The sequence below is a fragment of the Callithrix jacchus genome, chromosome 5 (genome assembly GCF_049354715.1).
Source record: "Callithrix jacchus isolate 240 chromosome 5, calJac240_pri, whole genome shotgun sequence".
Lineage (NCBI taxonomy): Eukaryota > Metazoa > Chordata > Mammalia > Primates > Cebidae > Callithrix > Callithrix jacchus.
In genome coordinates this window covers 146,840,529-146,867,964 of record NC_133506.1, presented here as the reverse complement: position 1 = coordinate 146,867,964, position 27,436 = coordinate 146,840,529, and the positions used below count along the sequence as shown (strand labels likewise).

Below are 27,436 nucleotides of genomic sequence, written 5' to 3'. Positions count from 1 at the left end.
AGCTTGCAGTGAGCCCAAATTGCACCACTGCACTCCAGCCTGGGCGACAGAGTGAGATTCTGTCTCAAAAAAAAGAAAGAAAAAAAGAAACTACTAAAGTGGCTATGCCATTTTACGCTCCTACCAACAATATATGTTAATTCTGGTTGCCCTAGCTCCTCATTGAGATTCGGAGTTGTCAGTCTCTTTCATTTTAGCTCTTCTGTTGGGTATGTACTATCCCATTTTGGTTTTGATTTGCAATTCCTTGATTTCTGATGATGTTGAGCACTTTACCAAATACAGTCATGTGTCACTTAACGATGGGCTCTGAGAATTGCATTGTTAGATGATTTCTTCACTGTGTGTACATCATAGAGTGTGCTCACACACACCTAGATGGCATAGCCTACTACACACCTGGGCTAGATGGTGTAGCCTATTGTTCCTAAGCTACAAACCTGTGCAGCATGTCACTGTGCTGAATACTGTAGGCAACTGTAACACAATGGTAAGCATTGTATTTCTAAATATGGTAAAGAAACAGCAAAAGCACCAAAGTATAAAAGCAGAAAACAAACGGTATACCTGTATAGGACACTTACCATGAATGGAGCTTGTAGGCCTGGAAGTTGCTCTGGGCGAGTCAGTGAGTGAGTAGTGAGTGAATGTGAGGGCCTAGCACATGACTGCACACCACTGCAGACTTTAGAAACACTTTACACTTAGGCCACTGTCAATTGATTAAATAAGATTTTCTTTCTTCAATAGTAACCTTAGCTTACTGTAACTTTTTAGTTATAAACTTTTAATTTTTTAAAACTTTGTAATAACACAGCTTAAAACACAAACATTGTACAGTTGTTCAAAAATATTTTCTTTATATTTTTATTCTATATTCTATGAGCTTTTTTCTATTTTTTTTTACATTTTAAACTTTTTTGTTAAAAACTAAGACACAAGCATAACACATAATAAGCCTAGGCCTACATGGGATCAGGATCTTCCACATCACTTTTTTCACCTTCACATCTTGTCCTACTGGGAAGTCTGCAGGGGTAATAACACGCATGGAGCTGTCTTCACTATGATACCAACACCTTGCTCTGTGGTACCCCCTGAGGGACCTGCCTGGACTGTTCTACAGTTAACTTTTTTTTTTAAATAGAGAGCACACTCTAAAATAACAATAAAAAGTATAGAAAATACATCAACCACTAACATAGTAATTATCATGATCGAATATTATTCACTGTACATAATTGCATGTGCTGTACTCTGATATGACTGGCAGTGCAATAGGTTAACCCTGGCACCGCCACAAACACGTGAGTGTTGCTACCACTTTGAGCCCTTGTGAACATGTGCGAGGGAAAAGAATGAACAGGGTGGGAATAAGTCACTGGGTTTGCTCCCTACACATTTCTTTTGTCTTTTTTTCTTTCCAGATTGTTTTTTATTAAAAAAGTTTTATACATCTATATTTTAAGATTATGCATGAAAAGAAATGTATTAATAATACTCTTGGCTGGGTGCAGTGGCTCACGCCTGTAATCCCAGCACTTTGGGAGGTTGAGGCGGGCGGATCACTTGAGGTCAGGAGTTCAAGATCAGCCTGGCCAACATGATGAAATCCTGTCTCTAATAAAATAAAAAAATTAGCTAGGTGTGGTGGCACGTGCCTGTAATCCCAGCTACTTGGGAGGCTGAGGCAGGAGGAGAATCACTTGAACCCGGGAGGTGAAGGTTGCAGTGAGCTGAGATCACACCATTGCACTTCAGCCTGGGCAACAGAGTGAGATTCTGTCTAATTAATAATAATAATGATAATATTCTCCCCTCTCACCCCAGAGCCAGCCACTGCTATCAGTTTGATAAATGTAGTTCTATGTATTATATGTACATAGTTGTATGTATATAAGACATCAGTTTGTCCTTATAGGTTTGAACCATGGGCACGTTATTTTCAAAATAAAGTTATTTTATTTTAAATAAATGATTTAAATATATGTATATGCTGCTATCATTTGGATATCTGACCCTCCAGGCCTCATGTTGAAAGGTGATCCCCAGCGTTGGAGGTGGGGCCTAGTGGGAGGTATTCTATGTACCTACATCAAGGCCATGCCCTCCCACACGAGTGCACACACAAACACTTAACAAATCACACACCAATGGGGTCATATTTTGCCTAAAGTTCTGCAGCTTGCTTTTTTCACATAACAATACATTATTTCCATCAAAATGCATATATCTTATTCCACTGTCTGTTTCTATAAAGGAATGCCTGAGTTATTTATTTAAAAAAGAGGTTTATTTGGCTCACAGTTTTGCAGGCTGTACAAGAAGCATGGAGCCAGCATTTGCTTCCAGTGAAGGCTTCAAGCTGCTTCCACTCATGGCAGAAGGTGAAGAGGAGCCACACATGCAGAGATCACATGTGAGAGAGGGAGCAAGGAGTGGGAAGTGCCCGGATCTTTCTAACAACTGGCGCCCATGGGAACTAACAGACTGAGAACTCACTCACCATCCCCACCTCCTAGGGATGGCATTAATCTATTCATGAAGAAGCTGCCCCCATGACCTAAACACTGTCCAGTAGGCCCCACATCCATCATTGGGGATCAAACTTCAGCATGAGGTTTTGAGGGTCAAATATCCAAATGATAGCAGCATAATATATTTAATTCATTTATTTAAAATAACTATTTTCAAAATAATGCCCATTGATTTAGAATCCAAATGGAAACAGCAAAAATGGAGGTCTGCCTTCCACTTTCCATTCCCACTCTGTTTACAGTCTCTTGAGTATTGGTCCAGAGGTATTCTATGCAAAGAATGGTATGTGTATGTCTGTATACAGACATATTACCATAATCTATACAAATATGTTCCATTTTATTTTTATTTTTTTCTAAGACAGAGTCTCACTCTTTCACCCAGGCTGAAGTGTAGTGGCACAATATTGGCTCACTGCAACCTTCTCCTCCCGGGTTTAAGTGACTCTCTTGCCTCAGCTTCCTTAGTAGCTGGGATCACAGGTGCACACCACCATGCCCAGATAATTTTTGTAATTTTTTTTTTTTAGATGGAGTCTCCTTCTGCTCTGTCTCCCAGGCTAGAGTGCAGGGCGTGATCTCAGCTCACTGCAACCTCTGCCTTCCAGGTTCAAGCAATTCTCCTGCCTCAGCCTCTTGCGTAGATGAAATTACAGGTATGTGCCACCACACCCAGCAAATTTCTATATTTTTAGTAGAGATGATGGGGTTTCACTATGTTGGTCAGGCTGGTCTCGAACTCCTGTAATCCCAGCACTTCGGGAGGCTGAGGCGGGTGGATCACCTGAGGTCATGGGTTTGAGACAGGGCAACATGGTAAAACCCTGTCTTTACCTCATATTATGAAACACAGTCTCTAAGAAATGTAAGCGAAAAGCTATGGTCCCCAGCCATATCTAGTCACCAATGGGTGGCTAGTCTTTCTGAATTGCCCATGTATAAAGTGGGAGGGACTTAGGTCAAGTCAAGTCACATTTGCATTTTAGTCTTATTGGTTTCTAGCAGAACCATGAAATGCAGTTCCTAAAATTTAGGGCTATTTGCACTTCTTTTTCTGCTTGTTGAAAGTTAGAGACTCACTCCAAATATCTTACGTTTGCAGGTAAGAAAATGCAGTCCAGAAAAGTGACCTAGGTAAGGCCTGAGACTAGCCAGAAGCAGAGGCAGGACTAAGATTCAATTTCTCTAACCTCTGTCCCAGGCTTTGGGATCTCTAAATGTAGTTACAATGGCAATCAGATAGTAACACAGGTGGATGGGAGCTCTTGGCAGCACCAATATTTTAACCACAGAAACAGAAGGTGGCTGGTGCATGCATCTCTTGACCAATCCTTCCCCTAACAATTATTGTACAGATAGGGAATAAAAATGGATAATCTGTTCTTGACACTTTTATACAGGATATCATGGCTGCTCTTGACAGAAGCCCTAAAGAGTTCAATAAACTTTTCTGAAATAGAACGGTGCTTTTTTTTTTTTTTTCTGAGAAAGAGCCTCACTCCGTCACCAGGTTCCACGTTGGAGTGCAGTGGTGCAACCTCGGCTAACTGCAACCTCCGCCTCCCGGGTTCAAGCAATTCTTCTGTTTCAGCCTCCCGAGTAGCTGGGACTACAGGCGCACACCTGGCTAATTTTTTGTATTTTTAGTAGAGACGGGGTTTCACCATGTCGGCCAGGATGGTCTCTATCTCTTGACCTCGTGATCCACCCGCCTCGGCCTCCCAAAGTGCTGGGATTACAGGTGTGAGCCACCGCGCCCAGCCTAGAACAGTGCCTTTAAAAGGGAAAATGGTTTTGTAGGCCACTTGTCCTTTAACACAACTCATAGAAGTATAGTTAGGCTAAAAAGCTTCCTTAATTTTGAGTACAAAAATGTGTTCATTTCAGTCATTTCTTTTTAAAGGATAATGAACTTGTTAGTGTGTTATAAATACACAATGCAAGGCCAGGTGCAGTGGCTCACGCCTGTAATCCCAACACTTTGGGAGGCCGAGGCAGGTGGATCACCTAAGTGCAGAAGTTTGAGACCAGCCTGGGCAACATGGTGAAATTCTGTCTCTACTAAAAATACAAAAATGAGCCGCACATGCTAGCACACAACTGTAATCCCAGCTACTCAGAAGGCTGAGGCAAGAGAATCACTTGAACCTGGGAGGTGGAGGTTACAATAAACTGAGAGCGTGCCATCACTCTATAGCCTAGGACACAGGGCAAGACTCTGTTTCAAACTAAATAAATATAAAAGATAAAAAAAATACAGAATGCATAGACAAATGACACAATTCAGCTTTATTTTTACTTAATTATAACAATTTTTAAAAACTCCATGACTTTGTGCTATTTCTAATATTTAAATACAAAACATTTCAAATTTTGCACAAATAATTTTGGCTAATGCATTACTATATTTGAATAAAGTCAGATGAAGCAATGATTCCTCCTCTGTGTTTGAAAGGAATGACTGTGGTTACAAAGTCACAGAATGAGTCTCTGGGATCTGGGGTGGGAGAAGGGGTGGATTAAAATGCTTTGGGTTTGTCACTCCCGAGCAGGCTGAGGGTGTGGCATAGCAGCTCGGTGGCGGAGAAGTCTATTCTAGTTTCTAACACCCCAAAGCTAACTTTTCAGATGTATTTCTTTCTAGTATGTAGAAAGGGCTTTCCTTGGCTGCCAGGAAGTGGGGAGCAGGGATGTGGCATGGTGATGATCTAGGGACAGCCAGGCATATGCTCAGACACTTTGGAAAACTGGGGAGGGGGAACAGGGAGACAGAATCTTCATCTTCTTCCTTTTGTGGACTGGGGAGGAGGGTGCTTGGAGACAATTTCCTGAGTGTAAAGAAGGAATACAGGTTTGAAAGGTTTGTAATTATATGTTAAAGAAGGTACTGAAAACCAATACTGGGGGGTGGGGGAGAAGATGCTGTAAACACTTCTATTTAAAATGAAGATTTCTGGAACAACTATACTAATAGTGGTATCGTAAGTCTTTAGCTGGTAAGATCTAGCACTGAAATAACTATTTTTTTAACTTGTGAGGGATATTTTTAAAGCACCACTTAAAACCTATGTTTTAAAAAAATTAAATATAGAAAAATTGTTCTAATAAATGAGTTTGAGAATGCACAGAAAACAACAGAACCCATTTTTTAACCTCTGGTAACTGAAGTGGAGCATGAAATTCAAAGCCACTTTGAGGATGTCCTACATTGTTCACCTAAAGAGAAACAAATGCAGAGCTATCAAAGAGTTTCTTGATAAATTCCCAGACCTTGGAGGGCTACAGCTTTTCAAAAATATGGTCCCTGGACTGATGATTTCTAAATTTTAAATTTGATAACCCCAAAAAGTAACATATACGATTTATAAGTGGTTTTTTTTTTTTTGAGAAATGACCAAAAAATTGGAACTAGTTTTAAGAATCTCTGAAAACTTTAAATTCTACACATATTTTGAAACACACTTCCAAACAAGATAGACTAACAATAATACATGTCTACTACACTGCAGAAGTAGCTGAAGCTTGCCAAGACATCCTCCTTTGTCCTTGTTTCCTGGAAGAGTTGCTAGGTCATTTTTTGCCGGTGGCCAGCAGCCTCTTTAAGAACAACAAAGGATCTACTGTAAAAGTCGCTCTCAGATGTTTGCCCTGCCAGCTAACGCTTTCTCTGCACACCGCACCCGAAGGAGCACGGAGCCCGCAGGGCTGGCTGGCCCTGGCTCTGGCCTCACCGCCGGCTGGGCCGCCTTTCGTACTTGTCCTGGCTGCTCCGCTTCCGTGGTGGGGAGTAACTGACGGAACCTCGGGAACGGAAGCTGTGCTTGTAAGGATGGCTTCTGTGTTTCTTCGGGTTTTCTTCTTTCTGGGCCTGGCTCTTCGCTGGTTCCTTATCGTCCTCTTTTTGTTCATGGTCTTGCTCTTTATGAGAGGGCAATGTGTTTTTAATTGTGTTAATTAGAAATCTTTTATTGGTACCAGCAAGAGGACACTTCATCCTGGGGTTGCGGGGAGAAAAGAAAAACCATCACAAATCAAATGGTTAACTCCAAAGCTGGACCCACTATCGTGATTAGTACCAAAGAATCCTGCTCCCACAGAACCGAGTTTATGAATTTGTTAGCTTTCCTTGCATGCCACCTAGTGTAAACTCTGAGTACCAGGGGAAAAAAAAATCAAGACGATTGAATTCTTGAGACAAGACTGCCCAGGCCCTGTCTGAACACTTTTAAAATCTTTCTTCCTTCCTGAGACTAAATTTCCCGGCTGAAGTTCATATGTACCAGTACTGACCACACTGTGAATTAACAGAATCACTTAATATTTTCTTTCAACTAGTAGGTGCCCGATTTGACTATAATCTGTTTTGGATTAAATTTATTCTGCGTTGTGTTTTATTACCAGATAGTGAAAACTGTTCCTTTTCAAGGAGCCAAAAAAGTATATTCTGCTGTATCTTAAATACAGGAGCTAAATGATCTGCTCTAGAAAAAAAAAATTGTGTAAAGAATAAAAAATATGCACTAATCTTTTACTTAAAAAAATTCTTCCATTTCTATTTCAGGATGCCAGGCTATGCTCTGTGGAGGGGAGCTTTACTCACTCTCCTGCTCTGGTGAATTTCAGTACAGGATATATTTAAGTAGCTTCATGATTCAAGTTCACCTAGGAGAGGCTGCAACCAATCAAATTGCTAATTTACACGCTTAGAGATCTAATAAGAGCTTCATACTATTTATTTTCTTTTTCAGGTGTTAATCTTTCATTTTCAAAAAGATGACCCTACACCAATGAGAACTTGTATTTCTCTTGGCCTTGAAGTATCTGCCTAAAGTATGGGCTACTTTAGGAGTATCCCCAGAATCATGTTATTCAGGGTGGCTGGTATTAAACAAAATGCAGTAGAACAGCCACCTTTCAATAAATTGTGATTTACAGAGAACCCCACACAATGCTTCCGAATCAAGCCAACAACACTCCACCGTGGGAACTGTGTGGACTAGTACTGCACAGGGGAAGCACAGGCAGTCACTCATCACTTAGAGTTCAGACCACCTCAGAAAGCCAAAATGGCACGGAATCTGGAAGTAAAAGGGAGAAAAAAAAGAAAAGGCCTCCTGCTGCAAGTAGGTAGCTCTTGAGCCTTTAAAGGACAGAGAAAATATTTGAGAAGAATCAATGTTTACTTTCAGTGTGCTGTGCCTGTTTAATGGTCAAGCCAGAAGAGTGACAAAGGAATGAACTAGAACAAAGAGGAAACTAAACTGAGAGAAGGACAGTGGAGTGCAACAGAAACAGTGGCGACAGAAACAGTGGCGACAGAAACAGTGGCGACAGAAACAGTGGCAACAGCTCTGGAGTTTAGAAGCCCCAGTGAATGAGATGAGGGGCAAAAAAGAAAGGTGGTAACAAAGGAAAAACAGTTCTGCAAGTACTGCTGGGTGCGAACTACAGAGCTTCACGGAGCTTCCAGAAAATGTACACCAGCATCATGCTTCCTTAGCAGTTTCAAGGTAAAGACATTTCTACCTCCTGGGGGCATGCTGGCATTAGGGCACTCCTGTGCAGTAAGGCAGGCACGTGATGAGAGGCAAGCCAAGTTCTCCTACAGGGTCTGATGGTACTACTGAATGCAGGTGCTGCTGTGGTGAAATCAGACAGTATTATACACTGGCATGTTCCAAAACAGCGTAACACTGACAGCCTACAGGAAAAACTCCCCGTCATCACGGAAAATGAAAAGCTTACAGGGTCCATCAGTGGCAATGGTGACCTGGTGCTTACTATAGAAGCAAAATCTTTTTTATAGGCAAATGAACTACATATGTCTCTTGGATATATAGGGCTAGGAATAGCTGGTGAAACATGGCCAGCTACAGAAGAATTCTGGGGTATTTTCACTGAAGTGGGCCATCTCAGTGGTAGTAAACTGGCCCATTCTTCTCTGCATTAAACAACAAGGAAGGTACTTTCCTCAGATGTGATGGTCGTCCAGGACCTCAGAATGAAACCTTTGGTAACTACTGGTGAATTCCACTCTATTTTACTATCTGCAATGTCAGATCATCTTTAAAACCAAATGCTTCCTTGAGGGGAGCAAAGCCCTGCTACTTTCTGCAGCATTCATGCCAAGAGGCAGACGGGACTGCACCTGTCTTCCAACTGCCAGTGTAACCACTGACTCAACATAGTGACCCAAAGAGTTAGTCAGAGAATGAGATGGTTTTCTAGAATAATTCCACACGAAAACTGGCATTTACATCTCTTTTAACATCAGAGATGCAGTTTTTAAATGTTAGTTATGCCTGGAATTCTATTCTAGGTGAAAAGCCAAGGGTGGCTTGAAGGGATCTTGGTTTACTGGGGTGTGGTGGAGGTGGGGTTTGAAAGTCAGACATCTCCCAGGCATGCCAGTGCACATTTTAGAAGTGATGACAAGTGCTCATCCACACACTACTAATAAATAGGGCAGGGCAATGAGATACAGTAGTTCCAAGCAGACGTGAAGGTACGTATAGTAAATAATTTTGCGTAAAGAAATTCCAAAATCTGCATTGAACTGATCCAAGCATAAGGACGCAACATCAAAACCAGTGTCTGAGGGAATCAGTGGGGAGAGCTTCTTTGGCCTTTAAGGTAGAAATTAATTTTGCTGACTCTGACAGCCAGTTGTTTCATTGCTAAGAAATCATACCACATGAGACAGTGGCTGAGCACACATGCTCTGGAATCACACTCTCAGACTGGACTTTGGGCATGTTATGTAATCTCCCTGCTGCCTCTTACCTGTTAAGTGGGGGGTGGATAGTAATGGCGACTATCTTAAAGGGTTGCATGCAGATCAAATGAATGCGAACATGTAGAGTACTCAGAACAATGCCCGACACATACAGGCACTTAGTTAATTTCAGCTTTGGTTCACAGACTACTATTTAATTAGCTGTGTGATCACAGCAAATTCCTTAACTCCTCTTTGCATTCATTTCCCTCACTTGCAAAATGGGAATAACGGAAGTACCTACCTTACAAAGTTATTGTGAGGATTTAATGAGATAATGCATAAAGCATTTAGCATGGTATGTGGCGTATAGCAAACTGCAACAAATGTTACCTACAGGTCCACAATTTCTTATTCCTAATTCCAAAATTTAAAAACCCATTAAAACCAAGTTATTTTTATGACACCAAAATTTGTTTGCCAGCAAAACTTGATCTGACCCGATTCTGGGCTATTTATAAATAGTCTTTATGCCATTTAATATAAACATTCATATGTTTTGCTAAAGACATGATACCATTTGAAGAAGTACAGGGTAGTGGTGGTGGGGGGTGTAGTACATGCCATCTGTGCTGTAATACCTTTCTAAAATGTGAAAATGTCTAAAATTAGAGACTTATTTAGATAGAAAGGTTTTAGACAAAGGATGGTGGACCTACGTTATTATTTACTCTCTCTTCACAAGAAAGAGAACATACAGCTCTCAAATAGGCTAATACATCCAGAATTTTTCCAAGATGGCAACTCAAAATATCATCCCAAAGCCTGAAATCACCTGTGATAATAAGTTAATCATGAACAGAGTAGAATATCTGAAGTTTCTCTATGAAAGAAAAGATTAAGAAAAAAGCCATAATTAAAATTTAATGAGACATTTTACATGTTTCCAAAAAAAGGTTTAAAATTTTAAAGTTTTGGTACTTAAAAAAAGGGTTAGAATTTTAAAAAGTTTTGGTACCTTAAATGGTTAGATTTGTATTTGTGAAAGTTTCAGATTCCAGGCTATCTCAATTCTGCATTGCTATAGAGATCAAGGGACTACTACATACTACCTCTGAGTTTATCATTTATATTTCCAACTGTTCCACAAATCCTCTGGGATTTTGTCCTCAGATGTAAAAGTAAAGGTTGAAGTAGGTAGGACTTTAGCGTCCCTTCCAGTTTTAGGATCCTCTACTAGTGCTCTGTATGTTACCCCTTTAGAAAAGTTCTGCCTGCTCATTCATCACATTAGGAAACTATTTCTTACTGCCATTTCCTGCCTCCCCTGAACCACCACAGTATTTGAGATGACATGATAAGCTGGCATTAGACACTCCACCATTCCCTGCTTTTCTCATATCAGCTCTGAGGTAACCATCTGAGCATAAGATCACAGGGCCACAGCTGCCTGCTGTGTTGCACCATCTGTCACTGACTAGGCCCCAAAGGTGTGCTGGAAAAAGGACTGGAGGAGGCCACAGGACAGGGCAGCTGCTTTCCTGCCTTAGCTCTGACTTGCAGGGTGACTTTCTCACCCTGGCTATTTTAATATGTAGTTTATTTTTGTTTCTAGAAAGTTATGCTAGCACACATGTTAAGAGCCAGATTTAAGGTGCTAACAACATAAATGGATATAAACCCTAAATATCATGAGACTGGTTAAGTCTGCTTTGGAAAGTACCAATGACACACTGTCAGATTTGAGATCTGACATTCTATCTCTGTTAAACTTTAAAAGGAAAGCAATTTCCTTCGCTTTCAAAGCTGTGGGCTCAGAAGCTGTGAGGAAGACTTCCACATGCCATGGGAAAGGCTGACTGCTCAAGAATCCGCCACTGGAGAGATGAAGACTGGGGCTAGGATTAGATGCTTTTCATCTTTTTTGTCTCTCTTGCTGAAGGAGGGAGGTAGTATTATCTAACTTTCCACAGATTTAGACCTGCCACCTTTTGCTTGTAAAGTATTTCATGAATGGGACCTGAGAGTGACACAGGATCACTAGCCAACAGGGTACACTGAAGACACAATTACCCTGTACTGTTCCATTACCAATGTTGCCTCATTTCATCTTCACAACCATCATCCAAAAGAAAAGAAAGGATAAAGCACTTATCCACATCCCAAGCTAGTAAGATGTGGAGCCATACTGGAACCAGGGACTCTGGAATGGGGCCGAGGGAGTGGAGCAGAGAAAGACTCACTGCAGTCTAACCAGATGGCCAATTAACAGAGCAGTCAAGAAAGAAACCGCAGGTGAAAAGCTTGTCAGCACATTGTAGCTGAGGCTCCTCCTCAAGGACAGGCAGGAAGCAGCAGATGCACACACAGTGACAGGTCTGCTAAGGACAGCAGGCCACTCAGGAGCCCAGAAGAGTCACTGACACGGCCAAGGACAAAGGTGGAGAGTCCCTTAAACACACATGATTCTAAGATGTGTGAAGTCAAACAGGTAGTGGGAAAAAAGGAGTCACAAAAATTATTTTTATGGATAGGGAACAGACACCATGGAGTCATGGAAAGAAGGTTCCATGCAGTGTACTTCAATTTGTTCTTTTATTCTGTGGACAAATCTGTTCCTATACTAGCAAACAGCACATCTTCCATTCTGGACATGTCTTTGCACTCTCATGGATGTAGGTTTGGAATAATGACTCTAAAAGGACTGAGGCAGAGGCCTAACTCCATTCCCAACTCTCCATGAAACAAGGGGAATATTTGTTATCTTGATGCTGTGGTTGTTACAACACATTTTGCCATTCAGTGCTGCCACAACTACCATAACCACCCATGGTGCTACAGTTTACAATTTGGCAATCAAATGCCTCAGCATGTGGCCACCTGAAAAATGCTTTTATGGCGTTATAATCCCTATTAGTAAACTATTAACCCTTAATTACTCTGTGTACAACAGTCCAGAGGGTCACAGTGGGTGTTCAGTGACTGTCTCTAACACTGTACCTAAAAGTAATGGAATATCATTGACATATGTTTGTCTGTATGTATATGTATATATGTGCATATATATATATATTTAAATATCTGATATATGCAAAGCATTATGCTAAGCCCTATAGGAAAGATAGATAGCAACCTATCTGTTTATATGTCTCTGTCTTTGGAGATGGTATAAGAGGAACAGAAGGTAGGGGAAGTTGAAGTTCAGAAGCAGATATGTGAACAGTAGCACAGTGAGACAGTCTGCAAGGCTATAATCTCTCAGCCTCCAGCTCCGTCGGCAGCGCAAATCATTTGCATAGATATGTGCTCTAACAGTAACACATTCAGGGCTCCCTCACTCACTTTCATAACTGGATATGAAAGGAATGAGGGAAGCAGGGGCAGTAAGCGTTGGCATTTCAGCATGTTATCAGACAATAACCCACAGAGAGAAGTGATGTTGCACAAGGAGTGTTAAGTGACAGACAGAAAAGCCAAGTTATAGTCCCATCAGCGACTGAGTAGCCAGGGCTTTAAGAAACCTCTTTGGGCCTCATGTTCTTTACGTATAAAGGCTTTGGATCTCTGTGGCCTAAAAATATTGCCATCAGCCTCCTCCATGAATTGTCTCAGATGTGGGCCCTTGCTCCCCTCCTCACTGGTTCTAACACAGTTAGCATGGCGTGCCACACTGCTTGTTTATCTGTATCCACCAGTGGATTAAAAACTTTAAGGCCAGGAAAGTGAATCTTCTTTACTACTGTCCATGATTGGCCTCTTAACATACCTACTGGTGCCAGTGAATATTCACATAAACAAATAAACACATGTCTGGATAAAGACTGGAGAAATGACTTACTTTCCAATAATCAACAGTTGATGACATAAACTAGAAGAACAAGATGGGTGAATTTCTTCCATATCTCTAGATTGACTCTCAATCCAAACAGAAAAGCACTGAAAAATGTCATTCCCCTTAAAACAATTGGGTTAAGGGAACTCAAGAATCATTTTCTCTCAATTCAACCTTTAGGGTTTATTTTGCCAAAATATAAGCTTTTCCACGTATAAGGCTGAAGCTCCACAGGCACTAGACTAAAAAATTATATTAGGCAGTAGATAAGCTAAAGTGAATGTGATCAGAATAAAAACAGCTTTGTAGACAATGAAGTTGGGCAAATTTCTGAAATTTATGCTTATAAATTCCTTTATGTTGACTAAAAGGAAGTCATTTGAGCCAATATTTCAGCTTCTCTAAGGCCTCTGTCAACAACAGCTTCTGAAGAGATTCTTTTGCTGAAATACATCCAAGGAAGAATATAACACCAAATGGTCTCTTGCTTTATAAAATAAAAATGGCATCCCACTTGCATTTGCTTTAGCTTAGCAATTTCTTTCTGGCATCTGCTCAACCACCTATTTCTTACAGAATATCCAAAATGAAAAATAGTATCACTCACTCTAGTTCTATTTTAAATTTTAAAGCAGATAAAAGGTCTTCTAGATACTTAAAAAAAAAAAAAAGAGGCCATGGTCACTAGTGAACAATAGCTTGCTACTCTTTTAAGAACTGTCCAAGAAGGTCCACGGTCCACGGTCCACTCCACAGCGACAGGATTGAGACTCTCGTGGCTGAACACCTGGTCAGGCTCCCTAAGTGCTATTTCAGTGCAGAGGAGCTGCCTGCCCCTGGCCAAGGTGTAGAATTGTTCTGGATTCTGCAGAGTAGGCTAGTATCATTCTTTTGAATAAAAAAGGGATTATAAAAATGTTCTTTCAATTTGTGTGCACTTTAGAATCACCTGGGTATCTCTTTTAAACACCAAAGCCCAGGCTACACCCCAAGCTCATAATCACTGATAGCGGGGCATAGGCATCAGTATGTTTTGAAGATTTCCAGGTGATTCCAAATGTGCCGATAAATTTGGGAACTAATGACTAGTGGTTAAAAGTTTCTCATACACACTTATTAAATAAATGGAAACCAGGTGATCTTCCAGGATGAGCAGATGGAGGGCAGGTGCCCTTTGGCCTGGCACCAGTGAGAAGAAGCAAGCCATGGCTGTCATGGGTCCAGACCTCCTTTCATAGCCCATATCTGTTTGGGTGTGCTGAACTGCTGGACTGAACACTGGCTAGGAAAAAACAGGTTCTCCTGGAGTAACCAAGTACCCAGAGATTCCTGCTTCCAGAGCAACACAGATAAAAAGTCAAAATGTACACATTACAAAAGAGAGAGAAAGAGAAAAGTAGATAAACTCTTTAAATGAAGTCAAGTCTTCATGGGATTGACCTGCTCAATTGTTCAGAGCAGTGCTTCCCAAACTTAGTTGATAAGATCTTCTGGGAAGCTTTAAAAACACACACACACACACACACACAACAACAACAACAAAAAAACCTGTAGAACCGATCTTAGACTTCTCTGTCAGAATGTCCTAGAATGAAGCAGGGAAGGAGATCTGTATTTCTAAAAACCTCTCCAGATTATTATAAATCTCATTAAAAAAATCTCTATTAAGAAGTGATAAATAGAACACATATTTGTTATGCATTACTATAAAAGAGCCCCTGGCAGAGGATCACAGTGGAGAGCATTTCCCCCTTCTCATGCTTCCCTTAGTGCTCACTGTTAGCAGGCCTGACTTTTCACAGACTTTTATGCATTACAGGGTCCCACGGCCTTCCCTGAGCAGGCCAATAGAGGATTATACACATTGGTCCACAACTCGGTTTTTCACATACATACTAGACATTTTCTCACAAGGATTCATATAGTGCCGACCAATTCTTTTTAGTGACTGTGAAATATTCACGAAATAGGATGTACCAGAGTTTATTTGAGCACTTCCTTATCTATGGACATTTGGACTGTTTCCATTTTTTTTTTTTTTACTATCAAAATGTGCTACAATAATTTTGTACTTAGGTCTGTGCACATTTATGAGGTTCTATGAAAGAGAGATTACTGGGAGCAGAGATTCTGGGTAAAGAGGCACAGAGAACTGTGACTCAACATTTTGCCCACGGCCCTGCACAGAGCAGACCACACTAGTGCCTGCAGTGTACATAGCACCCCTTTCCACGTCCCTTCACATCCCGTCACCTCCGCTGGATTACTGCCTCTTTCATTTCTGACAATCCAATGGGCAAAATTTAAGAGGAATATAAATATCTACGCATGCACTCCCACCCTCATTAGAGTATAAATTCTAAGAGGGCAGGAATCTTTATCATTTTGTTTACAGATACATGAGTACCAAAATAGTGCCTAGCTCTGCTAAGTACTCAACAAATGTCTGTTGGTATGTTTATTTACTGGCCATTTGTAGTTTTGATACACACACACAGAGATATGGTTTTCTTTTTATAAACTGATTTGTAGAAGCTTTTTCAGTACTAAGAATATTAGTCCATTGTCTGTTACATGTGGCGAATAATTTCAACCAGTATACCACTTGTCTCTGTACAGGTTAACTTTTTGTGTGGTACCTTTTTCCATGTAGAAGTTCACTATTATCATCACATGGTTGAATCTGCCACGTCCCATTCCTAGCTTCTAGGTTTTGTGCCTGGCTAAGGAATGTTTCTACCCTCTCTCTGCCAATATTATACAAAATTAGCCTATATTTTCTTCTGTAAGACTCATATTTTGTATGTTTAGTTTTTAATTTTCAGGATTACAGATGGTCAATTGTATTAGCACCACTTACTAAATAATCCACTCTTTCGTCACCAGTATGAACAGTGACCTTTTTCCACAGTTAGTTCATATACATATGTGGATCTCCATTCTTTTTTTGGTTTTCTTTCCTTCTCTGCTCCCTTCCTTCCTCCCCTCTCTTCCTTCCCCTGTTCTCAATTCTTGGTTCTCTATTTTCTCTCACTAATGTCTTTAGTCTTACCTAATGTCATACTAATTACTATAAATGTACAGACCATTATTATATCTGAGCATGCATTACTCTCATCTCATTCCCCCCAAAAATATCTTGGCTGAAAAATTTCACCTTTATAATGGAGAGATCTGGTAGTCACTAGCTTTACCAAGGGCGACCTGACATTAAGTCCTCCTGACCTGTTATAATTAAGATGTATATAAACATCACCTGTAATATACCTTCCAGTCAAACAAGTTTAACCTGAATCTAATCAAGAAAACATCATCAGGCAAATCCAGTATGTGGAACATTTTTGCCTGGATCCTGAATCTGCATCCCAAACAAAAAAGCAACCACTATAAAAGTCATTTTTGGGATGTCAGATGATGATATGAAATTATACATTAATTTCATTGATACTGTAATTACAATGTGATTATGTATGAGAATGTCTTCGAGATCTGCATGCTGAAGAATTTATAGCTGAAGTATCAAGATGCCTACAAGCAATTTTCACATGGTTCAGCCAAAAATTAATACATTTGTATATTACATGTGAATATATTACACAGATCACACAAACATATATATTCACACAATTTCCTGTTTTCTTATTATATTTTCTAGTGGGCTGTTGACTGTATAAATAAGGAATTGATTTTGAATGTTAATCTTGTGCTGAACCACTAAGAGTAGACATTGTATCTTCAAAAAATGACCTTTCTCTTCTTTTTTCCCCTCCTATTGTCCTTGTTTTGTTGCATTTACTTGCTGGCACCTATCTAAGCAGCAGTTCTCAATGTATGACCTGTGAATCCTGAGGGCCCTCCAGACTCATGAAGGAATCCACAAAGTCAAAGCTACTTCCATAGTTTTGATATAATTTGCTTTTCTCCACAGGGTTGACATTTGCACTGATGGTGCAAAAGCAACAAGTAAAACAGTGGCAAGAATCAAGGCAGTAATGATAAACTGTACCAGTGGTCATTGTACTTTTTACCACCACGCACTTCCAGTTAAAAATGGCCAGTTTTACTTGAGAGCGTCCTTGACAAAGCAGTAAAAATTAACAATTTTGTTAAATTTTGACCCTCGAGTATCTGTCTTTTGACTAATGTATGTGTATAAATGGGAAATACATACAAAGCACTTCTGTTACTTGAGATTATGGTGCCTGCCTCAAGTAAAAGTACTTGTGTGACTGAGTGGCAAAGTGAACTAGCTGGTTATTCAGACGTCAGATGTGGGTGAGCCTGTCACTTCAAGGAAAACAACTCACAGTATTCACTGCCAATATACAACTGGAGCTTCCAGATGAATGGAAATTAGAATTTTGGTAAACTGTGAACTCGACAGGTTTCCTTGACACTTAAAAGACTTATCTGATGAGATTAGTGATATTTACAGATGTGATTTAAAAAATATTATATAATGACATGTGTCAACATTGGAAGCTTTATAACTCAGTGAGCCCATATTTCCAGATGACCGATGAAGATGTTACAAAATCAAGAATAAGCAGAAGATCCAGCCAAAGTACAAGGATATTACATAAAGGGCTTTTACTGTAGAAGAATAGGAAAAATTCAAATTATTAAAAGAATATTAAGAAACTACTACTTGTTGGAGTTACTTGCAAAGTTCTGATGAAGTATCAAAGAAGAATATCTACAGTTTTCCAAAAAAGTTACTGAAATACTTCCTCCTTTTGAAAATCCATAAGGTAAGTAAGGTAGTATTTTCTTCATATACTTCAGCCAAAATAACATATTGCAATAGATTGATTTCAGAAACAGATATAAGAACCCAGGTGTCTTCCATAAGTCAGACACCAAAGAGGTTTCCAAAATTACTGTATTCAATACATTTGTTTTGCAAATAGTTACCTTTTTTTTTTTTTTGTCTAGATGTAGACATCAGACAAAATTCTGGCTAATGGGGTACATGTAGAAATGGTACATGCAGGCTGGGCACAGTGGCTCACGCCTGTAATCCCAGAACTTTGGGAGGCCGAAGTGGGTGGATCACAAGGTCAGGAGTTCAAGACTAGCCTGGCCAAGATGTCTACTAGCCCCATGTCTACTAAAACAATACAAAAATTAGCTGGGTGTGGTGGCAGGTGCCTGTAATCCCAGCTACTCAGGAGGCTGAGGCAGAGAACTGCTTGAACCCAAGAGGTGGAAGTTGCAGTGAGGTGAGATCACGCCACTGCACTCCAGCGTGGGTGACAGAGTGACACTCTGTCTCAAAAAAAAAAAAGAAAAGAAAGAAATAGTACATACAACTTCTGGCAAGTTTTCTTCTTTTTTGTTTTCTCCCGAGTAGCTGGGATTACAGATGCAAGCCAGCATGCCTGGCTAATTTTTCTATTTTTTTTTTTTTCTTAGCAGAGACAGGGTTTAGCTACGTTGGCCAGGCTGGTCTCAAACTCCTGATCTCAAGTAATTTTTCCGCCTCAGCCTCACAAAGTGTTGGGATTACAGGCGTGAGCCACCGCACCCAGCCATGGCAAATTTTCTTAAAGGGAAGGGGTGTTCCTTCTTTTTCTTCTTCCTTTCTGCTAATTGCAATGTGGACTCAATGTCTGTTACTACATTAGACTATGGAGAAAAGAGTCACGCCCTATGATTGGGAGATTTGGAAAACTGGAAGGAGTCTGGTCCTTCCAGTAACTCCTGGAACTGCCACCCTAACTGCTGTTATTCCCGAAGAGTACATCAACGTCCACACAAATCTCAAGACAGTCTGGTGCACATGGTAACTTCCCCCAGGGAGAGCAGAACTAGCATTGATAGGCTAGTTCTTTTACTATCAGAAAGTTTTACTAAGCCAATAAGTGGTACTAAAGTTGCCAGGATAAATAACAAGTATCTGGAGAGCTGGCTAGAAACAATCAATCCCCTTAAATGCTTCTTACAGAGCAACAACTATGATATTTTCTACTCACTTATAAACTGCATGATTTTAGCCCTATGCTAAGTCTTTCTAAAGGTATTAGATTACATCAGTGACTACTGTCATCCTGATGAAGATCCAGCCTTATATCCAAAACCAAAGCACCCTGTGCCTAAAAAGTTTGTACTAATCTGACTCACAATAGTTAGGCACCTTATTTCTGTAAAGGACAGAGGAGGGCTGGAAAGAAGTAAAAAAATTTAACTAATATTTACTAACTGCTACGTGCCAGGAACTGTGTTGGGTGTTTTCACACACATTATCTCACCAGATTTTAACAACCATCCTCCCACTTTCCCATGAGTCTATAAGACAAGAAAATATTTTTTTCAATTGTCTTGTAATAGTGGTTCTTAAACTTTGTGGTCTGAGGGTACTTTACACTCACACTCCTAAAAATGATTGAGAATACCCCAGAGAGCTTTTGTTTATGTGGGTTATATCTATTAATATAAATATTCAAAATTAAAGCTGAGCATTTTTTAAAAAGTATTTATTCACTTCAAAATAATGTATCTATTATTTACTAGATATATTACTGAAGCTAAGATGATTACACATGGTAGATAGATTGACTCATTCACATTATTAGATTATTTCATTATATAATTTCATCCATAAATATATCACAATATATTTCTAAAAGATCATGGCTTTTAAAAATTAAAATTACAGCAATACTATCACACCTAAAAAAGCAACATCAGTTCCTTAATATCACCAAATACCCTCAATTGTTTCATGACTTTTTACAGTTAATTTGGATAAAGATCCAAACAAGGTAGCCATTTTATTTAATATTCCTTAAATCTATTAATTCACAGGATACTCTCCTCTTTCTTTTCGCCTTGTAATTCATTTGTTAAAGAAACTGAGTTCTTTGTCCTATAGAATTACTCACATTTTGGATTTTTGTGATTGCAGCCTTATGGTGTCATTTGACATGTTCCTCTGCCCTCTGTATTTCTTGCAAACTTAGTTCTAACTAGAGACTTGCTCCAATTGAGGTTCAATTTTTTGACAAGAATGTCTCAGAGATGGTGGTTTGCTCTTCTTGCATCTTTTTTGTGGTATGATGACTGAAGAATGTGTTGAAACTCAAATTATGATATTATTCTATAATCCTTCTATATGTATTAGTTACAATTCTTTTTCTTTCATCAATTAATTAGTGACTTTGAAGTATCATTTGTACAGGGAACAGGGTAATAAATGCTTACTTCTTCCTATTTATCAGTTTTGTGAATAGTGATTTGGTTCCCTAGCATCCTATAAAAGGGACTACCAGGTTTCTCACTATGATTATCATTATGACCTTATATATTTAAACACATTTTAGGTGTTTTAATAATTTGTTTTTTAAATCCAATTATCTCATCTTTGACTAGTCGGAGACCTTTCAAGTGGGTCTTGAGTCTTTCTGACATGAGTATATTGGTCTTTGACAGTTCCTTTGCTTTCTCGTATGACAAGATTTTCCAGCTTCTCTTACACATTTCCTGCCCATGTAGTGAAAAGTCTGATATGGTCCAGAGAGTGCTGGCCTTTGCCTTAGATTCCAGAAAGTAATCTATGTCACACTTAATAGCTTGGCAATATTCCATGCCTATTATCACACACCAATGCTGGTAGGGTAGCATGTCCTGACTCCATGGAGCAGAGGACGACAGTGGCTTCACATTTGGACTCCTCCCAGACTCGGATCTGTGTGTCTTATTTTGGCTGATTTTAGTTTGTATCTTTTCCCTGTAATAAACTGTAACCACAAGTATAACAGAGTTTAGTGAATTGTGTGAGTTCTTCCAGTGAATTACTGAAGCTAACGGTGGTAGTTTGGGAGAATCCTCTGAACTTGTATAGTTGGTGTAAAAAGTGAGAATAGTCTTGGGGACTGTGACCTCTAACTTTAGAGTTTGGTGAAATCTGGGCACTTCCTTCAGGTTGGCAATCAGTTCTCACTCTAAGGATCCCTGTCCCTTTCAGTGAGAAATGATATTTACATAAGATAATTTTGGCATCAGGGGTGCTCACTGCTGTTGGGTGGGTGGTCATTGTTTCTAGGCCTTTTCTGTGAACAGAGCTAGAAAAAACTTTTCTCTCTCCCTCTCTTTTTTAAGAGAAAATCTAGTAAACCTCATACTGATGTTTCCGATTCAAATTTAGGATTACAGGTAGGTTTTTATTTCTTGGATTTTATATTTGTAGCTCTTTAACAAGGAAAATCTTGGTATTTATATACAGAAAGTATTGCTTATTTTATCCTACTATATAGTATTTTCAGAATAGCAATACCAGCATTATTACTAACAGTATGATGACTGAAAACAATTTCTTTGTAGTAATTTTTTATCTTTTGGAAATATAGTCAAATTCTAGATCACTTGAAATAGTTTCTTTCTATGTAGCTAAGCCATCTACTCAATGGTTTATTAGGTCCATGTTTTATTTTGCTTGATTTTTAGGTATTATCTTTTCCCTCTATTTTAATTTTTGTTTTGTATTTTAGGTAAACCATGTGCGTGGTTCTAAAAGTCAAACTTACAAAATGAGCTATGTTTAAAAGTCTAGCTTCTACTCTTATCACATTTTTACATTTTACTCTTTTTAATGACCCACCTTATTGCATTGCAGTACATTTTTAACTGCAGATAAAAAATTCCGCCAGGCACGGTGGCTCACACCTGTAATTCCAGCACTTTGGGGGGCTGCAGTGGGTGGATCACCTGAGGTCGGGAGTTTGAGACCAGCCAGACCAACAAGGAGAAACCCCATCGCTACTAAAAATACAAAATAAGCCAGGCATGGTGGCATATGCCTGTAATCCCAGCTACTCAGGAGGCTGAGGCAGGAGAATTGCTTGAACCTGGGAGGCAGAGACTGGTGAGCTGAGATCATGCTATTGCACTCTAGTCTGGGCAACAAAGGTGAAACTCCATCTCAAAAAAAAAAAAATAAAAATTCAGCATATTTATCAAATGCAAATGGCATTACTAAAGTAGTGCCTAGAAGAGTAGAAGTCAGTCTACTTTTCTTTTTTTCGGTAGAGATGGAGTCTCACTTTGTTGCCCAGGCTAGTCTTGAACTCCTGGGCTCAAACAATCCTCCTGCCTTGGCCTCCCAAAGTGCTGGGATGACAGGAATGAGCCATTGTGCACCGCCTATATTAAGGTTTATTTATTTATTTATTTATAAAACTGATCACCAACGGCCAATTAATTATTAAGTTTTAAAAGCTCTATCTTGTACATAATCTGCAAATGTAATCTTTAATTCTACATGGCTGAATTGTCACATAATCAAAATGCTTACAGTCAAAATTAATTTCCTAAAATAACTTTTAATTTACTACAGACTGTAAGTAAACTAGCAATTCTTAAACAATAAACACCAACATAATATTACTCTCGGCCGGGTGCGGTGGCTCACGCCTGTAATCCCAGCACTTTGGGAGGCCGAGGTGGGTGGATCACGAGGTCAAGAGATCGAGACCATCCTGGTCAACATGGTGAAACCCCATCTTTACTAAAAATACAAAAAAATTAGCTGAACATGGTGGCGCGTGCCTGTAATCCCAGCTACTCAGGAGGCTGAGGCAGGAGAATTGCCTGAACCCAGGAGTTGGAGGTTGCAGTGAGCCGAGATCGCGCCATTGCACTCCAGCCTGGGTAACAAGAGCGAAACTCCGTCTCAAAAAAAAAAAAAAAAAAATTACTCTCGCACGGGTGAGTTTGGCCATAGTAGCATCTAAATACCTCTGGGAGACTTGTGAACTAAAGGGACAGTGAACTCACACTGCGTATCCTCCATATGCACCCACTGCCCATTTCTTCACGTTATTAGAGTTTCTCAATATTCAGTTTTCAGTAGTGTCTTACTCTATACTCATCTCTGAGTGATTTCCTCTGCTTCCATAGTTTTACCTTTCCTCTATATGCTAAAGATTTACATATATATATCTGTAGCTAAGACTTTTTTCTTAAGTTTTAAGGAAGATTACTCAAAGAACTTACCAACCCATGGGTCCCATTGTTTCGGCTCTAGTTTTTCCACGTTTTGCCTCCTTAAGCAGTTCTTCTATGGCTTTCCTGATAAGAAAAAGGAAAACATTTGAGAGGCAGTCACCCCACTAAGTTCTGAAAATCAGTTCATTCCAGGTCCATGATCTTGGGAAAGGAACTAACTTTTGAGGCATGATTGCTGCGCAAATTGTTTTTTAAATGGTTGACAATTTTGAACACGTAAATTAAAAAGAAACTATTAATAAAGAGAAGCAATACTGAAGAGAAAAAATGACTAACTGAAAAAATATTTTCGATATGAGACAGCTAAATAATATATCTTTAATACAAGAATGTTCTTTTCTTATTTGAATAACCAACAGACATGAACAGCTGAATATGTATATATCTGTATATTTTCAAATTGACTGTTAGTCAAAGGAATACCAGTGAACTCAACAAGGATAAATGTTTCTGCCCATTATTTAGTGAGTGGGTAGAGAAATGGATACCTTCTCTCTTAATGCGGACTGAAGCTGACTAACATTTCTCAAGGACAATCCAGCAACACAATAAGGAACTTTAAGAACAGTACATACCAGTTAACCTAGAAATTTTACTTTGTCCTATAAAAATATTCAAATAAGTATGCAAAACTCTATGTACAAGGATATTCGAACTACTTGTTAACAATTACAGAAAAAAGCAGAAAACTTAAATATTTACTAATAAAGGACTGGCTAAATAAATCATGACATATCCACATACGCAGAGGATTAGACAGTCATTAAAAATGAAGACAAACGAATTTTTGGCACAGAAAGACACTCATACACAGTATATAAAGCTGGGTAAAAAAAGATTACATGCAGGATAATCTTAATTTCAAATTTATTTACATATGTATGTGACATAGAAAAACATTTGGAGAGGGCTGGGTATGGTGGTTCATGGCTGTAATCCCAGTACTTTGGGAGGCTGAGGTGAGAGGATCACCTCAGGTCAGGAGTTTGAGACCTACCTGGACAACCTAGCAAGACCTGCTCTCTAAAAAAAGAAAAAAGAAAGAAAATAAAAACATTTGGAGGGATGTTATCAAAACAGTTAGATGAGTTTTAAGGTGATTTCTTTTTGTTATAATGATATTATTATAATACTACCATCTACTATTTAATCTTCAAATGATATTAATATTGTTTGTTTATAAGAATGTTTTATTTCATGTTGATTTTTATCCAAGTAAAGCATGCACATAACTTAAAAACACACTATTTAAAAGACTTAAAATATACCAGTCTTCTACATTATCCTGCCCTACCCACCAAAGAAAACAATTTCAACTTTTTTTCATCTGTTTCTCATTTTTTACCTCCATATTCTTAATACTAAGCTTTAAAACTATTTCATCACTTCTTAATCTTCAAAAATACATCTGCTTGATTTTGTATAACCATTTTAAAACAAACTCTTACTGAAATCTTTGAAAGATATCTTTTCAATTAACTCAGCAACTTGACACTTTCTGATCCTTCCTGGGAGGGCCCACTGCTGCGGGTCAATGAGGAACTGATGTGCTTGCCTACTTACCGACAGCTATACTTTCTTACTCTCTGGACTTCCTCAATCACAGGTTTCACAGCCCAGCCTTATGGAATCACAAGAGGTTAAGTGCATCTGATGACATTTGCTGTTTCTTCCAGCTCTTTAGAATAATGATATGGCTGGCTGAAATAATCTGGGGACTTTGTCTCTTACAATAGTTCAAGAAAAACTTATCCTTATTCCAAAAGAGATCCTATTTCACCCTTATAGATTTAAGTTAAAAAAATTAAAGTGTGTAAATATTCCAAATATGCCTCTTCCTTTCCCATAAATTAGTGTGGTAGTTTCAAAATACAAAGAGATAATCAATCATACTTAGATCCATCTATGTGCTCTCCTTCTGTCAAAATAAATGGTCAAAAATAATCAGGAAAAAAACTGTTTGGGGCAGTTCCCCAATTATGAACAAAATATATATCAGTTATAAATAAACTAGAATGCATTTTCCCATAAAAACTTTGTTAAAATGTTTGCCTAGTTTTCTGGACCAGACTACAGAAGCTTATTTGAGTCAGAATCCAACTGAAATGCTATACATCTATCTGCAGAAGATACTCAGTAAAGATTTTTGCAGAGACCCTGGAGGCATATTCCAGGTGCTTCCAAGAGCTATGAAGTTTGACAGTGAGTCTTCTTTAGTTTCAATTCTACTTAAAACTGCCTCTGGCACTGTTATTAACTTTACCTGGCACACTTAAGGATGCCTTCTGGTTTACGAGTACAATCAAAGAGAAAAGAAGGTATATGTATGAGAAAGATGGCCCGCGGTGAAACAGATTCACCAAGGATGAAAGACCGTAAAAGGAGAAGTAGAGACTGGGTAGAAGGGCATTCAATCAGCTGGTCTGCAGTGTTCCCATAGGTAAAGGAGGCTTAGCCGCTGTCCACAGCCAATGTGGTGCAGAGTGACCCATTCCCATGGTTGGGATCTACCCAAGTTAGGTATCTGCAATTGGTTTAACAATGACTAATGCCGATATAGAGCTTTAAGTATACCAAGTACTATCCTATGTAACCATGATAACATAGTTATTACCACCAGTTTACAAATGCGCAAGTGATATTCAGGGACATTGACTAACTTGCCCAAAGGGACACTGCTAATGATCAGGGAGGAGAGGGCAACAAGGAAGAGGAACAAAGCAAACAAAACTCAACCTCTGTTTTTAAGGCTAGGTATCGTCTGATCCTTCTATTAGACCATCTCCTCACAAACATCTGCACAGCAAATCCTGGAGAAATCATTTATCGTTAAACGGCAAAAAATAAATGGGAAAAGAAAAAGGCCTAACGGAGTGTCATTCCTGCATTCATTCAAAGAGAACTGGGGGACAGGCTGATACTGGAGAGGCGGAAGGAATGAAGGAAGACTGATCACTATTTTCTCTTAAGAATGTTGAGCATTTGCACTTCCCACCCAAAATTCTCCTGCATAAGCTCCCTCTACAGAGCTTTACTTCCAAAGAAGAAAACAACAATTTCTAGCAATCATGTATTCTGACCTCAAAACAGTATCACTACCTTCAAAATTAAGAGGAAAAAGTAGCAGCTTCCCCACTACTGTAGCCTCTGTTGTTTCCTCTAGAAATCTCGTTGATGAATTACTGGGTAAGGAAATTATAAATCCAGTTTCTACTCTACATTATCACTGAGACAAAATACTTAAATTATCAAAGATCCTGAAACATCAATGTGCATGAAACAAGATAGTTTTTAATGAGATGATGAAGGAAGTGTAAACTGTAATTAAAATATAGGAAAAGCAAACAGAATATATAAGAAGTAAGTACATACAGAACTTGAACAATTAAAAAATTAATCAGATATAAAAAAAGGAAAAAAAAAGAAAAACAAACAAAAAAGACAAAAAAATTATTCAGATATAAACTTAGTTCTTGGTATGCTACTTTTTATACTTGATTGATTCTTTTCAATATCTTGAAGGTTTCTTTGTAAAACCAATTAATTATATTAGAATACTAAGTTCCATGGAGACCCAAGAGAGCTGGGTTATTAAGCAGAAGGTTTTCTGGCACAGGAGCAAACCACAATCAATTTTCAATGATCCATGTGTGTATTATCTCCAGCCAATTTTCCATCCTGGCCCAGCTTCCCCAGGCCTGCCTGTTCATTCCATTAGCCAGCTGGTACATGCTTAAGGAATGTCAACTGATCATAATAGCAGCTTAAATAAAACCCAAGTGGGAATGCAAATCTGGTACAAAATCATCTTAAAATCCAAAGTCAAACAAATTAGTTTTGAGTTATCTGGGTCTGTTTCTTTTTAATCACTTTAATCAACAGAGGGTTAACTATTCCAGTATACAGAAGGGGACAGCAAGAAATTGAAGGCAGCTGAAATAAAGCACCAGAAATTGAGAGGCAAATTAAATAATAATGAACGTAGGAAAATGAGAATTTTAAAGAAATAAAATCAGAGAAGCTAAATCTCAACCGCTCAAAAAAGAAATGACGGAGTCAGTCAGATGGAGCTATAGGCATCTTCGTGCAATGGTGAAGGAAAGTTGGAAGATAAGGCTGAAAGTTTTCCTCATTTGTGTGTCTCTGTCTAAGACAAAGTCTCCTTTGATCAGCTAACTATAGGGTACAGTATCTGTCACATGATGGACAGAAAAACAGGTTCAAAACAGGCAATATATCATTTAATAAGACTACTCTCTTCTTGATGTGTTCAAACAAGTATGACTTGGTGACAAAAACAGAGACTTCTTAGAATATTGGCAGAAATGACTAGAGTACCATTTGCTG

General features: G+C 39.0%; 1 protein-coding gene and 1 long non-coding RNA gene across 12 annotated transcripts in view; one reads left to right on the top strand and one right to left on the bottom strand.

Moving 5' to 3' along the window:
- LOC118153921 (uncharacterized) overlaps positions 1 to 24,146 on the top strand; it is a 51,644-nt gene extending 27,498 nt beyond the window's left edge. For 3 of the 10 annotated variants that reach the window (XR_013536172.1, XR_013536170.1, XR_013536171.1), the window contains 2 exons: positions 2,308 to 2,419; positions 3,068 to 5,623. This is a non-coding gene — a long non-coding RNA (uncharacterized LOC118153921). Of the gene's footprint in view, positions 1 to 2,307; positions 2,420 to 3,067; positions 5,624 to 7,285 lie in introns of those variants that run through there. The other 7 variants (XR_004743726.3, XR_008481779.2, XR_004743727.3 and 4 more) reach the window with 7 other exon arrangements.
- Positions 4,806 to 27,436, bottom strand: part of LOC100894590 (protein POLR1D) — a 44,554-nt gene continuing 21,923 nt past the window's right edge. For both annotated transcript variants that reach the window (XM_035302419.3, XM_008998060.5), the window contains 2 exons: positions 23,078 to 23,152; positions 4,806 to 6,532 (listed from right to left, as the gene is read on the bottom strand). In XM_035302419.3, the coding sequence (XP_035158310.3) occupies positions 6,265 to 6,532; positions 23,078 to 23,152 (343 nt within the window). In that variant the 3' untranslated portion in view covers positions 4,806 to 6,264. The remainder of the gene's footprint in view (positions 6,533 to 23,077; positions 23,153 to 27,436) is intronic.